The sequence below is a fragment of the Plectropomus leopardus genome, chromosome 18 (genome assembly GCF_026936395.1).
Source record: "Plectropomus leopardus strain MGB_pleo_1.0 chromosome 18, ASM2693639v1, whole genome shotgun sequence".
NCBI lineage: Eukaryota > Metazoa > Chordata > Actinopteri > Perciformes > Serranidae > Plectropomus > Plectropomus leopardus.
Window position 1 is genome coordinate 6,549,254 of NC_142193.1, and position 13,948 is coordinate 6,563,201.

The 13,948-nt window shown below is 38.2% G+C and overlaps 1 protein-coding gene across 2 annotated transcripts in view; it reads left to right on the forward strand.

Annotated features, from left to right (window-relative positions):
• Window positions 1-7: 7 nt before the first annotated feature.
• slc38a12 (solute carrier family 38 member 12) overlaps window positions 8-13,948 on the forward strand; it is a 73,853-nt gene continuing 59,912 nt past the window's right edge. Inside the window, exons 1-6 of one of the 2 annotated variants that reach the window (XM_042505567.2) lie at window positions 8-259; window positions 1,193-1,259; window positions 2,170-2,291; window positions 3,661-3,742; window positions 7,604-7,697; window positions 9,608-9,691. In XM_042505567.2, the coding sequence (XP_042361501.1) occupies window positions 1,215-1,259; window positions 2,170-2,291; window positions 3,661-3,742; window positions 7,604-7,697; window positions 9,608-9,691 (427 nt within the window). In that variant the 5' untranslated portion in view covers window positions 8-259; window positions 1,193-1,214. Of the gene's footprint in view, window positions 265-1,192; window positions 1,260-2,169; window positions 2,292-3,660; window positions 3,743-7,603; window positions 7,698-9,607; window positions 9,692-13,948 lie in introns of both variants that reach the window. The other variant, XM_042505566.2, reaches the window with a different exon arrangement.

Here is a 13,948-nt window from a genome sequence, read left to right on the forward strand (position 1 = left end):
ACGGTGTGTTGCGCGTCAGCTGGTTGCTTAGTTTACTGCTTCAGTTAGCTAACTGTTGGAGTCTCGCTAGCCCACTAGGAAGTGTTTTACTCCTAACCTTTAATTTATACCGACTTTCCTCTAACTATTTAACAACGACACAGCTCATGTTAGCGAGGCGGCGAGGCTCTGCGTTTACTCAGCCAGCTAGTGATCCACATGACAGCTTGGAGCGTCCTGCTAGCCTAGCAGCTAAATTAGCAAGATACACTGGGAAGAAGTAAGGTGAGAGGTGTTTACTTCTGTTTTCATTCATGACACTTGTGCAGCTAGCTACGGAATAGCATGACTAGTGTCTGGCGATATTTGTATATTTAATAAATCGTCCCAACAACACATTATCCATATGTGTTTTTGTGTGATAGCTAAACTATGCTGCCAGCTGGGTTGCTAGCAAGGGAATGTCAGCTCATTAGACCATCTGTGACTTCAACACAACTTTACACTGTCAGGATAGCTTCTGCATGTGTCCACACCATAGAAATAAAATAAAAACATGGAAACATACACTTTGTAACATGAATAAATATAAACACTGTCCTTAATCAAATACAAACTGTTTTCTGAGTTTTCCACAATCTGTCACCGAAGTACAAATTAGTGGTGGGTTGATATTTGGCAAAAGATGATTTGTTTTCACGAGAATATGTGCCGCCTTTTATAATTTAATAAATGCCGAATTAAACAGTGGTTCTTAACGTTTAATAAATGTCCTAAATGTTATTTATTCTATGCGCGGTTATTTCCTAACATAAAAATAAATTCCAAATGGCAAGATATGCGATAGGAGTTCTGTTTTTCCTCTATAATAAAACTGAACAACCTATTAACTTTTTATATTTACATTGTCAATATTTGTTATTACATCATCAACGTAATTATTTATGGTCATGCTAATAAAACTTTTAAGTAACTTCTGGCTGGTTGCACTACTTGCTTTTATGCTCTTATTTTGTATAACTTTTAAATATGCTTTTATTTTGGTTGTTTTGATCTGTTTTGGATGCTTTTATCCTGTAGCACTTTGAGATTTGATCCAAATGTAAAGTGCATTACAAATAAAATTTGTTATTATTATTATAATTAAAATAAAATTTGGAAAAATTATTGTTAGAGAGGGATTGAACTGACTGCCTGTTGTTTATTCCGTCAGGTGAGAACCAGTGTCGTCAACCATGGCAGGTGGAATTACAGAGAGTGGGGAACCCTACTCCCCATTTGTGAGTATTGTACTGGATGCTTTGGTTAATTTCTTTTTAAAAATAATTATTATTTAAGGTCAGGCATTTATTGCCTGGCTCTGTACAAAGCGTGAGTTGTCAGACTTTTTTGTAAGGAGGAGCTGCAGTGCACCACCTGACTGGAGCAAATAAGTGTTAAATATTTCAGCACTTGAAGCTTAAAGGTTAAAAAGTTGTAGTACTTTTCTCCCAGCTTTTACCATGTAGTTTTTGGGTTTTTTTTTAAATGTAAATGGTTCTGTTGAAATGCTTATAGTGACAGTTCACTGTTTCAAATTCTTTTTAAATTAAATTTAAGAAAGAGAAGGGCTTTTTCTTTAGGAACTTTGGTTGTGTAATCTAATGACCAGGGATGGTGTATATGAAAGTGCAGTAAAGAATAAAGAGGAAGCTGAATTGCTTACACATGCTTCTTTTTTAACGCATCAAACCTCTTTATGGTCTGTACTCCGTTTTGAGTCCCTGACTGCTTACGTCGGCATGACTTCGCCACAGAGATTAAGTTCTGCTGGTCAGATGTTTTTTCCAGGAAGCTAAAGCTTTGAATCATTAAAGCACTCTGCTACCAGATAGGTCTAAGTGCTGCACTGTCCAATGTCATCCTTGACAATCGGTGGATAATCTTCTGAGCAGTGTGATCTTTGTCAACCAAGGAACACCTGATAATGCATCGCCTTCGAGTTTTGAAAAAGTACATTAAATAAATCATTAATATAAGATGGAACTTGGTTGATCTCATAGAGAGGTTAGGTCAGCAGCAAAACTAAACGGCTGTAGTGGAATTAATGGTACAAAATGTTGTAGAAATTCAAATTACATAGCTGGATGTCAGCAGCTATTAACATCGAACATGTCTTTATGCCTTCAATCCCACTCATCTCTTCTTCAGGTGGGGCTTGTGTATATGTTCAATCTGATTGTGGGGACAGGAGCTCTGACGATGCCCAAAGCCTTTGCCACGGCCGGCTGGGTGGTTAGCATATCGCTCATCTCCTTTTTAGGATTCATGAGGTAAGTCTTGCTCTACCTACCTACTTCCTTTCCATTTCCCACATGTTTCTCCTGTTGTGTTCGTCATGCAACCACAGAGACAACAAAAAACAACAAGGTTTGAACTTTCTACCATGTTTAAATTATATCAAGCATAGCCAGGTCAATTATGTTTGTGTTCTCTAGTATTAAATGAGTAGATGTAAGCGTTGTTTTATTTTTCTTCTAAATGTATGCATGCTATATGATTTTGACTGAAAGGAGAAAAAAGTGCAGCACAAATATAACATTAATTTAAAGAAATTAAATAGCCTATATAAAAAATGGTTAAAAACAAATTAGTAGTAAGGGTAGTGTTTTTAATTAATTTTAATTAATCACTCTCACACATGGGTAAGTTTGATAAGTTGAGGTCCATTAAAAAGCAGTAACATGCTCAGAAATGTGACTTTTGTCCTTGTCAGTCAAATATTTATTATGTTCAAGTCAAACATGAAACAGCTAATGATTAAGGCACAATATGTCTGTCATCTAAAAAGCAATAATTGTTAACAAAACAATTACTAAAATGTAAACTTAAAATGATGATGTCAAAATTGCTGATAATTCAGAACAATTCCTGGTGTTATTCATTTACTGTTAATAGTTAATAGTTTTACCTCAGAAAAAAAAAGTTTTGAGTACCTCTTCAACCACTGCCAATAACAACATTTCCAATAAAAAGAAGTAAGTACAGCAAGGTAGTGTTTGCCTGAGGGCCCCAAATCAGCATGCTGTGTGTCCAAATTGCACCAGGTCAGCACCGCACGTCCTCTTCAGTAATACACCTGCCAAGTGTGAAGTGGATTAGATCAACTGTTCCTAAGATACATGAAGGACATACATACAAACAGGAAGATAGACATTCCTTACTTAATATTTGGATGAATTTGTTTTCACTTATAGCAGCAAGGTGACAGCATTTTACAGAGGAGCTTTAAAGAATCGACCAAACAACAAAGTAGGGCTGTCGCAAATGCCATTTTCTGGGCTTCAGAGCTTCCACATTGACGAATAATCGGAGGGGTGCTGCTCACGACGATACTGAAATGGCTCAACTCAGTTAAAAAAACCTGTTAAAAACACTGTGTGTGTGATTGCCCCAGCAGCAGGATCATGAGAGAGAAAGACGGGGGGCTGAGCGGACCAATTCCCGAGGTGTTGGGTTCAGTGATCCAAATATTTGGGTCCAGCCCTTCAACAAAGTTTGCTAAATGATGTTCTGGTGGTCAAAGTCAAAATGATAATGAAACAATTTCTACACCTGATCAAGAGTCACATCTTATTTGACCATCAGTGTCAGTAAGTAGCTCGGTAATAACCTGTTGCATCTTCTCGTCCGTCATTCTAGCTACATGACCACCACGTTTGTGATCGAGGCGATGGCGGCGGCCAACGCTCAGCTACGCTGGAAGAGGAGAGAGCAGGAGGAGGTGGGACAATGAACTCTTTCTCTGCGTGTAAATATGTTTAGTAGGATGTTGGCTGGATGGGCGGTTTTCTATTTGCTGTAAGGAAGTGTCACACAAACTAAATATTAAAGAAGTAAATGCCCCTCTCTGTCAGTTTGTCTAATAAGACATGAAGCCAAACACTATTTACACCCTGCAGGCAAAGAAGTGGAACTAATGTTAGTATAAATGCAGCGCAGGGACACTTTGAGTCCTTAGCTGTACTTAATGAGCTTACAGGTCTTGTTTTGACATGTTGAAGCATGTTTAGGAAGCTAATAGAAGAATGAACTTCATCTTTTCTTTAACGGAGATAAACTTGTGAAATAATCAGCGTCAAAATAAACACAAATCCAGAGTGACTGCAGTCAGGCAGAGTGATGGTGTGCTCACACAGAAACACACTGCAAGACAGATTAATGAGCACTACCCTTTCTTCCTTTGGAGCACGCTGGATCCGGCTTGTTTAATTAATTCTTAAAAATAGACTTATGCAAATCCTGCATGGTCCTGTGGTTCAGATTACACACTGAGAACACAAATACTGGATAATATGGGAGTGTTCAGTGTGGGCAGTGGTGCACTCACTACACGATGGGGCTGTTTAACTGTGGATTTGTGTTGTTAAAACATCATATTTGTTTGTGAGGATTTGTGATAATACGCACAATTTGCTGTCAGTAAAAATGGAAAAAGAGTCCGTCCTGCTGTGTTGAGGTAAAGCTGAATTCTTGCTTGATGCGAAGGGTTAAAGGCAGCCATGCAATGGATGTGTATGGTGTAGTTTTCAACCACTGATTTCACCAGCTTAACTATGGCTGTAACTAATGTTTTTTTCATTGTTTATTCATTTGTTGATTATTTTCTTGATTAATTGATTAGTTGTGTGGTCTATACAATGTCAGAAAATGGAGAAAAATGTCGATCAGTATTTCCCAAGCCCAAGATGACGTCCTCACATGTCTTGTTTTGACCGCAACCCAAAGATATTCAGTTTACTGTTAAAGAGGAGGAAAGACACACAAAAATATTCACATTTAAGAAGCTGGAATCAGAGAATTCTGACATTTTGTTTCTTTAAAAAAATAACTCAAACCGGTTAATTGATCATTTAATTTGTTGGCTAAATATATAATATATTATTGCTCTGTTTTTATGGCTCTGGAGGGATGTTTTGCATGTTATCAAGCCAGATTTAACCATATTCACCACAGTGACTGCTGCATTTTGTCTTTCACATTGTGGCGCTCAGACACGTTCGACTTTGCAAGTACTCACAGAAATGGAGTTGCATCCAGGTAACTTAAACGGAAATGGCAACACAATTCCTTATTTGACCTGAAGTTTATCACCACGTGGGTGTTTCCTCTTTCACTCTTGAGCTTCTCTAGAGAGGAACAATGAATTTTCGCATTTGATGCTCAGTGGAAATGACTCCAAAATATTTCTTGTCTAAAGCCTGCAAAGAAATCCTCCCTTTTAATAGGAAGCTGTATTTTTTATTTAGAGGGCTGTTGTTATTTTATCGTCCAGTCGAAGCACGAGTGAAATGTGTCTCTTGCCACTCGTCTTTGACAAACCCCATTTGGATGAAGCCGTCAGAGCGGGACTGTACTCGCCTACCAAGGGGGGTAACCCCGTCTTCCATCATTTTATACTTTGACTAAAAAAATGACTTTAAATGGCCGGGCCTTTTGCTTTTTGTTTCTCCCCTGGTACAGAACTCATCTTGCTTAATGCTTGTGGATTTCCAGTTGAGGAGTTATGAGGCTGAGGACAATAGCCCGACTCTAACTGAGTCCCAAACGCTCGGCCTTGATTCATGGCGCCTGTACTCCTCTCAGCCTTTTTCCTCCCACGTAATGGAAAACAAGAGAGGGAGAAAACTGGAAGTGTTTACCTCTGAGTGCTTTTTATTTCTCTCTGCTTGTGTAAAGCATTTTAACGAAAACAAAGAAAACAAAGCGATGCATCATATATGTTTTCCAAGAAAGCTGCAGATGTAAGGTGGAAACTGGGGACGATAAGCTAGATAACAGTCCTATATAGAAATCATAGTAAGCCAGCCGAGGTGAAAAAAGGGTTCCCACGCATCCTTAAAATGTCCTTAAAAAAGGCACTGAATTCATTAATCTAAAAATAAGGCCTCAATTGGTATTAAAATGTCTTGAATCAGTCTTTCAAAAGTCTCAAAATGTTAAGAAATTTGAGGTAGGATTTTGTTTTTCTGTTTTCTTGTTTTTCTGGTGCAATTTAAAAGTCATGTTTTGTGTCACAATAAGTATTTGGCAAACTCTTCCATCCCATCTATAGAAATTAATAGAATAAAAAAAGGTCTAAAATTTCATAACAAGTGGCATTAAAAAGGTCTTAAAAAGTCTTGAATCCCCCCTTTTTAAGCTGTAGGAATCCTGGAAAACAAAGCAGATTTGTCTGAAGCACAGTATCAAACACTGAGATGTGAATGCACGTTATGGCTGAACTCTTTTTCTTACATACACAACTGTGATTTACAACGCCACAGAACTGGCTGTGTTGCATCCAAGGCTGAGTGATGCTCTGATTAAATAATGTTTGCCACTAACTGAAGAAATGTCTCTGCCCTCTGCTGGAACTTTAAGTGGAGTGCAACTCGACTGTTGACTCTAACCACAAATGTTAAAAATCCATGAGGAATAATGGGAGTGCTATATTTTGGTGCCCTGTGATTTCCTAATAATTTTCAAGGAAATTTCTACTAAAAACAAGGAAAATAATATGCTAAACAGTCATTACAATTTAGGTGGTTTTGTTCACTTCAACTGATGATTTCGAGGGGAAGTTTCTAGAACAAGCTGCAAATTTTAAACCCATGTAAATTATTACCTTAATTATTATTTTATTATTAGAAAGTTTATTCTCCATGTAAGGGCTGCAAATAACACGTACACTGTGATTTTTTATTTTTATTTTATAAATTTTAAGAATAGAGATCACAGTTTCGTGAAGACCAATTAGCCTAAAACTTGTGAAATTGTAACTGTATTTTTGAATTTTTTCTTGAAACAAACTCAGAAAGTTTTATCAATGCTCAAAACTGTTGATAAATTTTCTCTCGATTGTGTAGTTAATTAATTAATTAAATGCAGTTCTATATACCACTTTATATTGAATTGTATGCTTGCCTGCACGTATATTTAGGGCCTGGCAATATATTAATATTATATCAATATTGCAACATGAGACTGGACATTGTTGTAGATTTTGGATATCCTAACATCACAGAAAAGTGCTTGCATCGGAGAAAAGTTCTCTGCTTTGTTTTCTAACCTGCATGAAGTAGAAATTACATTTACAAAGATTCACTTGTAGTCTGGTGTTTGACTGTATTTGACAGTTTTGTTCATGTCTGAAGGCTGTGATAAGGTAACAGTCATCCATAGCTGCACATGATAATCTGTTATTGGGTTATGTTTTCATTTTGTCACAGAGCCATTAGCTCCTGTCACTCCTCATCTTGTCCTCCTTCCTTTGTCCCAGCCAGCTTGTCACTTATTAATTCCGCTGATGATTCTCACAAAATTGGCTGTCATTGACAGCTAACTGACGTTAATCCACACAAAATTTCTGAAATGATAACAAGCGATGTGCGGCTGTGTTATCGGTGTGAATTGTGAGGGGCTTCATTCTGCAAAGTGCTTCCCAGCTGTTGCTTGTAACTTCCAGATGTTGCCTTCCCCTGCGTCACATACGCAGCAAATGGACTCTCTGTTAATCGCTTGTTAACTCACTGTTGTTTATGTTGAGAAATTAGGAAAACAGGCAACTAAAAAAGAGCTTCACACACTCATATTATCTCCGCAGGTCGATGACAGCGACTCCACCTCCGAGTATTCGGATGATGATGTCATGGTCCGAGGCCGATCGGAGCCGGAGACAAAACCCATCCTCTCTGTTCGTGAGTATCATGAGTTCTACAAATGTTTATGATGCATGGATTTATAATAGGAGGCTGAGCTGTTTTAAACAGCACTGGATATAGTTCCTTGCTGGTAAATCAACGTGTTCTCCAAACTGAAAGACTAAACAGGAAGTGTATTAATGCCCTGCTAAATGAAATAATATTGAAATGTAACTAATACTATTAAAAACAAAGCATACCATACAAATGTATTGCATGCTATTGAAAGACATCCTCAAAATTTGGTTTGATTTAAATAAATTGACGCTCAATATTAAGAAATCAATTTTTCAATTTGTTAGAAAGTGAAAAGAAAATTAATGGGGATATTTAATTAAAAAGTTTGTGATGTTGAAACTGAAAGAGTTTTTGAAACAAAATGTTTAGGGATCGCGTTTGATCGTAAATTAACATAAATAAACCATAATGACCTTAGCAAGGGAAAATGATCCAAGTCAGTAGCAAACCTGTATATACTGTCAGGATATTTTAAACTGTAAGGTGTATACAATTTATTGCTCTCATATACTTAGTAATATATATAATTTTGTGGAAATGCGGGGTGGACCTTAATAATGTTTATTAATTCAAAAGTCATGTTACTATGATCACACTAATTGAATCTTTCTAAACTCCCAAACTATGAAAGTTAAAGATCTCATATATTTTAAAATAATGCCAATAATGAAGTTTTTTCCTTCAGTACAGCAGGGTAAATATGATTTCAGAGGAATTTGTATGTTTGTCATACAAACAGTACCAATAAATAAAAAACAAATGTTTGATGAGTTATTCATTTTCAAAAGAATACTTTCCAAAGCCATTTTATAGGTTTGCAAGTGTAAAGGTTTTTTTTAAGATGGTACCTTAACATTTTTCAACAGTTAAGTATTAATGTGTGCTGAAACGATGACTGGCAAAAAATTGCTAACAAGTCTTTGTGTGCTTTTGCTTGAATGCTTTTGATAATTAAAGTTTTTATTTAATACTTAATCGGTCAAAAATGTCCAACATTCTGATGGTACTTCCACTCAAATGTGCCACATTTATTTGTTTTTAATAATTGTAAAATTAAATGTTTTTGGATTTGGCACGTTGGTCAGAAAAACAAGACATCTTTTAAAGTCATCACTCAGGGCTTTTGGAAAAAGTGATGGGATGGTTTTCTGACACAAATCTCTTGCATTCTTTTTGACTAAATGATTAAGTGATGAATAATTCACCCTGAAAATAATTCTTAGGTAATTGTCTGTAATTCATATAGTTTTCCAAAATAAAAACAATATAAACTTTTGTTTCGGGAGTATAGCCACTGCATCTCAACGAATGCAAACTCATGGTTTTTTAATCACTTTTTAACCCATATGAAATTTAAATCATAATATAATTAGACATTATAATGATGCTTTTTTTTAAATTAAGTCTTTTGATTTAAGATTTTAGTATAGCGCTTGATGATAATTACTAGTTTTAATATTTTATGGAACATTATTTATTCTAATATTGCTTTTAGTGTAATTGCGATGTGCTTTAATGCACTTTGGTAATGCACTTTACACTGTTCGCTGTATACTGTATCCACAATAGCATTGTAGTTTGTGGGATACTGTGCTGCTCGTTTTTATTTTTAATAGGATGAGATGCAACAATAAAGTGAATGTGAATGTAATTTTTTGCCCTGCAGTCTTTCAAACTGTTAAATCAGAGTTTGGGGTCTCAGATGGCCATGAAGTGTTTGTTTAGTTGTCTGTCTCAGTGTTTTGTTACTGTGTGTTATATAAAAGTGTCAGCCTTCTGATGCGAGAAAAATTTCAGAGAAAGAAAGTCAAATCGTCAGACTGCTCTTTGACATTTAACTGCCTCTGCTGTGCAGGTATTAACTGCAGATGGCCTCTATGTTTTCACAGAGAGATCAGGAGGTCACGTCGATCATTTCGACATCGTGGAGCGGGTTGAGATGGGTCAAATGGCCTCCATGTTCTTCAACAAAGGTAATATTCTTCTTGCCTCGAGCCTCTACTCCTGGTGCCCATTATTCAATTAACTCCAGCACCGCCATCATTAGCCATGTGTAACATTTATGGAGGAGCAGTGAAGGTTGTGTGGGTTGATTCAGAATTAACTCAGAAATTTTTTTACACCTTTTATGTCCGATCCTCACATTCACAAAGGAAGGCTGCCCGCTCTGTAATTGGATGTAATTATAAATGGATAAATTGCCTTTGGTTGTAATTAGCTGTTTGAGGCTCCATCAAGGCTGTTCATCTCCCTACTGTGCACGTGCGGACGTGCAGGGGGCGGGGGTACAACCTGTGCTTGTGGCTAGGATGTTAAGGCTTCTTCCTGAATAATTTGGGAACTAATTAACCCTTTGTTAACTTGTGATGGCAAATTGAAAGCAGTATCACGTTCACCTTGAACCACAGCGAAGAACCTCACGGCTTTACATTCCTCATTCATATCAGTACATTGTCTGCACGCAGCACCCCCTTTCTCCTCCTCTCCTCCCTCCCCTTGTCTGCTTGCATAACGCCGACCGGCTCTTCTTAACCAAATGCGTGTGACTCAACAGTCTGCGGCGTCCCTGTTGTCGCAAGGATAAAGGAACAGCAAAAGGTCAAAGCTCTGACTACATCATTTGCGCTTACAGGTCCTGTCCTTCAGCACTTCAACACTAGGTGGAGCACTCGGCACGCACGCACACTCGCTGCAACACATACTCTCTCCGCCCGTGTTCACACCCACACGTGTGAAGGCACTCATGCATGCTGTCATGCAGCTCATGCTGTTAAAGCTGCAGTGTGCCCCCATCCATCCAGCCTCTTGTCACTCAGCTCGACTGTCCTGCCCATTAAAGGTGAAGTCTCCCCAAAAAAAACTTTGCTGATGACCTTTCCCACCGTGAAGCAGGCCGTGTGCAAGTGAGACACGTGGAGGTATCGATTGGTAATAAGGAAATGAGTTTTCTCTCCTCCTCTCTCTCTCTCTCTCTCCCCGTGCTGTGGGAAAGCTGCCCAGTGACTCTAATCAGAAATGAATTAGATAGGCACGAGTCCCAGCACATGCTCGACGAGGAAAGGGGAACCGCAGCTCTTTTGTCTATCCTGACAGCACCGAGCTGCTTCTCTTACCTGTGTGGGAGCTTCCTTTTTGGCCACCAGGGAAGCAAATGTAAAAATTTCGAAACTTTTTTTTGTCAAACACAGGTGACTCGGACCTTTTGACTTTTTCTAAATTGGAAACATTTTTATTAATTTGATCAGGAATTCTTTGAAAGTAAAAGAATTAAAGGACATTCAGTGCCAAGAAAAAGAGGGAACGGACTGGTAGCTCTGTAGACTTTAATCAAGGTCAAAAACCTGTGTCAGGTGCTTATGGAAAGTGGGATCCAACAGGATAAACAGGAAGGAGATTCAGGCACTCCAAAAATGTAAAAAAATATAAAAAAGAAGTGAAAAACAGAGTGGAATTACACTAAAAAACCTTTAGAATAGTGGCATCCAAAACCAACTTCTAGTGCTTTTCAATCCAGGTTTTGATATTCTGTGCTATGGAGTGTGGGTCGGATCATGCTCTATCAGAACTAGTTTGTATGATGTGTCGTGCTACGACATTGGAAATGGGAAGTGCTCTTACTCGTTCTGGACAGCCGCACCGGAAAGAGGAGTAAAAAGCTGTCAGTCATAGAGGGGGGAGACACTGTATTGTTTAAAAATGGTAACATTTAGACAATATTTTCAGTCAGACATTCATAGTTTCGCTCTCAGTTGTTCATGTGAAAAGTTACATGCGCCTGCATGTTCAATTGACAGTGTGGATGATAATGTCAGATTGTCTTTGGAAATGAAAAGTGTCGTGGTGGAGGGTTCTTGAAGCTTTTTGACCAGCCAACAAGCAGTTCTTAAGAAGTATACCAGAGCAATTAGTCGATTATTTGATAAATGGATTGACATTCTCTGGTTGGAGCTTCTCATTTGTGAGAATTTGTAGCATTTCTTTGTCATATATGATGTTAAATTGGATATTATCTTGCTTGGACAGATAGACAGATTTGAAAATGTCATATTGGACTCTGGGAAACTGTGATGGACATTTTTATTGTTCTATTTTTGGATATAGCTGAGACCAAACAATTAATCAATGATTTTTTTTTTGTTATTGGACTTTGTAGTATGACCTCTGCATTCTCAGACGAATACTGATTCATGTAAAACATGCTGAGGACAGGCACAACTGTCAAGAAACTTTAAGGTCGGTGGATGCACAAATGTAGGTGTCAAACAATACATCTGAATTCTTTGTTTTTGCCTGTTGGTCAGAGTTTTTACTCTTTTGCTTCTCAAATGTCAAACCAAAGACTGTTTATAACGATGTAAAATGCTCCTCCCACTGTGCAAAAAAGAAGCCAAAATATCTGCAATACAGGTGCCGCCATCCTCTGCTGGTGATGTAATTTGGAGCCAGAGTCTGCGTTGTAGTGATCGGCCAGTGGAGCTGCGGTATCACATCCTGCCCAAACGCCCATCCTCTCAACTGCAAGCACACAATAGCATCAAAAAGCGAGTTATACCAAACTTACCAGGAAAAAGAACATTTGAACATACATCAGTGTGATAAGAATGAAGTAAAATGACAGAAACCATCATTGGAAAAAAAATAATTTTACATGAGCTTTTATTTTCTAGTTTGGCCCAATTCACGAAGGGGGTGGGTTTTATGATCTATACTGCAGTCACAAGGGCCGACTGAGATATTTTGGCTTTGCTTTAGGGAACCTGCCATGTCGTCCGTCTTTATTATACATTATATGGTCAAAACTTAGATTTGGCATGTTTAACTGATAATATTTAATGCCATAATTACATGGTTCATTGGTTGGTTCATTAATCAATTAAATTGTAGCACTAAAAAAATACCATATTTTCACTGGTACAGTAATTATTTGCTAGTGTGTTTACTTTTTTGTGTTAGAAAATGTAATATCTTTGGGTTGGCGTGTGCATCAGACAATGCAAGCAGTTTTAATATGTCAGCCTTGTATCTGGAAACTTGTGATTGCCATTTTGTTAAAAGATTGTCTGACATTTTACAGAGCAGGCAATCAATGCATGAAGACAATAATTAGCAGATAGTTTGATGGTGAAAAGAACATAACGTTGCAGCCATAGCTACATAGACTTTATTCTAGCACTGCCACTTGGTCAATGTGCTTTCAATCTTAATAGATTTGCACTTAAAAATAATCTGCTAAATCTAACAAGGAGCACACTCAGGCCATTAGGAGCGATATATTTACAATTTACAATCACCTGAAAATGTAAATCTCAGTCCTCCTCCGAGGGAACGGCTGTGCAGTTTGTTAGAAGTGATGCCTTCGTTTAAATCAACCTAAATTGCAAGGGATTACAGGTATGGGAGACAGATGTTGGCATCTGTTAACCAGAGCAAACCTAAATTAGCTGAGTGCAACCTGCAGTCTGAACTGACAGTCATTTTCAGCTCTTTCTTTATGTGTTCAAGCAGCAGCAAAATCACAAGACAGACTCCAAGCAAGTTTGTCTAGTCACAGGACGGTAAAACAGTTTTAACAGCTTCCCCACTTCACAGATAATAACACGTGACTGCCCACTGTCTTTCTGTCCTGCACCTCTGCAGGCAATTAAGAGGCATCTCCCCTGCTGTTGAAGAGGCACTCTTAGAGGGCATTTGACTTCCTCCTGGACAGAAATTGACATGGCAGCAGCGGCGAGGCAGGCTTGGAATAAGGCCATGAGTATCGTATCAGCCTGACCTGCAGCCACTGACAGGAATGTTGATGGGGGCTGGTTTTATCTGCACCACTGTGGAAAGGTGTTTCTGTAACCTTCACATTGATGATTTGAAAGTTGATTAGAAGACGACTTTGGCTAAAGTCACGCACACACAGAGACTAACAGAGCGCTGTCCTTGCATCAGCATCTTGTCTCAGCTTTTCGTACCTCTGTGATGTGATGTGCTGGTTAACATGGCGGCTGAGCAAACAGCAGGGTTGTTTCTTCAACGTGAGCCGTCCCTCCCCTGACATACGGAAGACTGTGGCGAAGAATAGTAATGCACTCTGCTGCAACCCGGGCTTCTGTCTTTAATGAGAGCCAAACATGGCCACATCCATTTTTAATAATTCACTGACTTTTACCTAAATGTCATACTTGTGCATTGAGAACGCTGGTTAGAATGAAAGTCTGGAGTGCCTGAGCCAATGGGAAGAT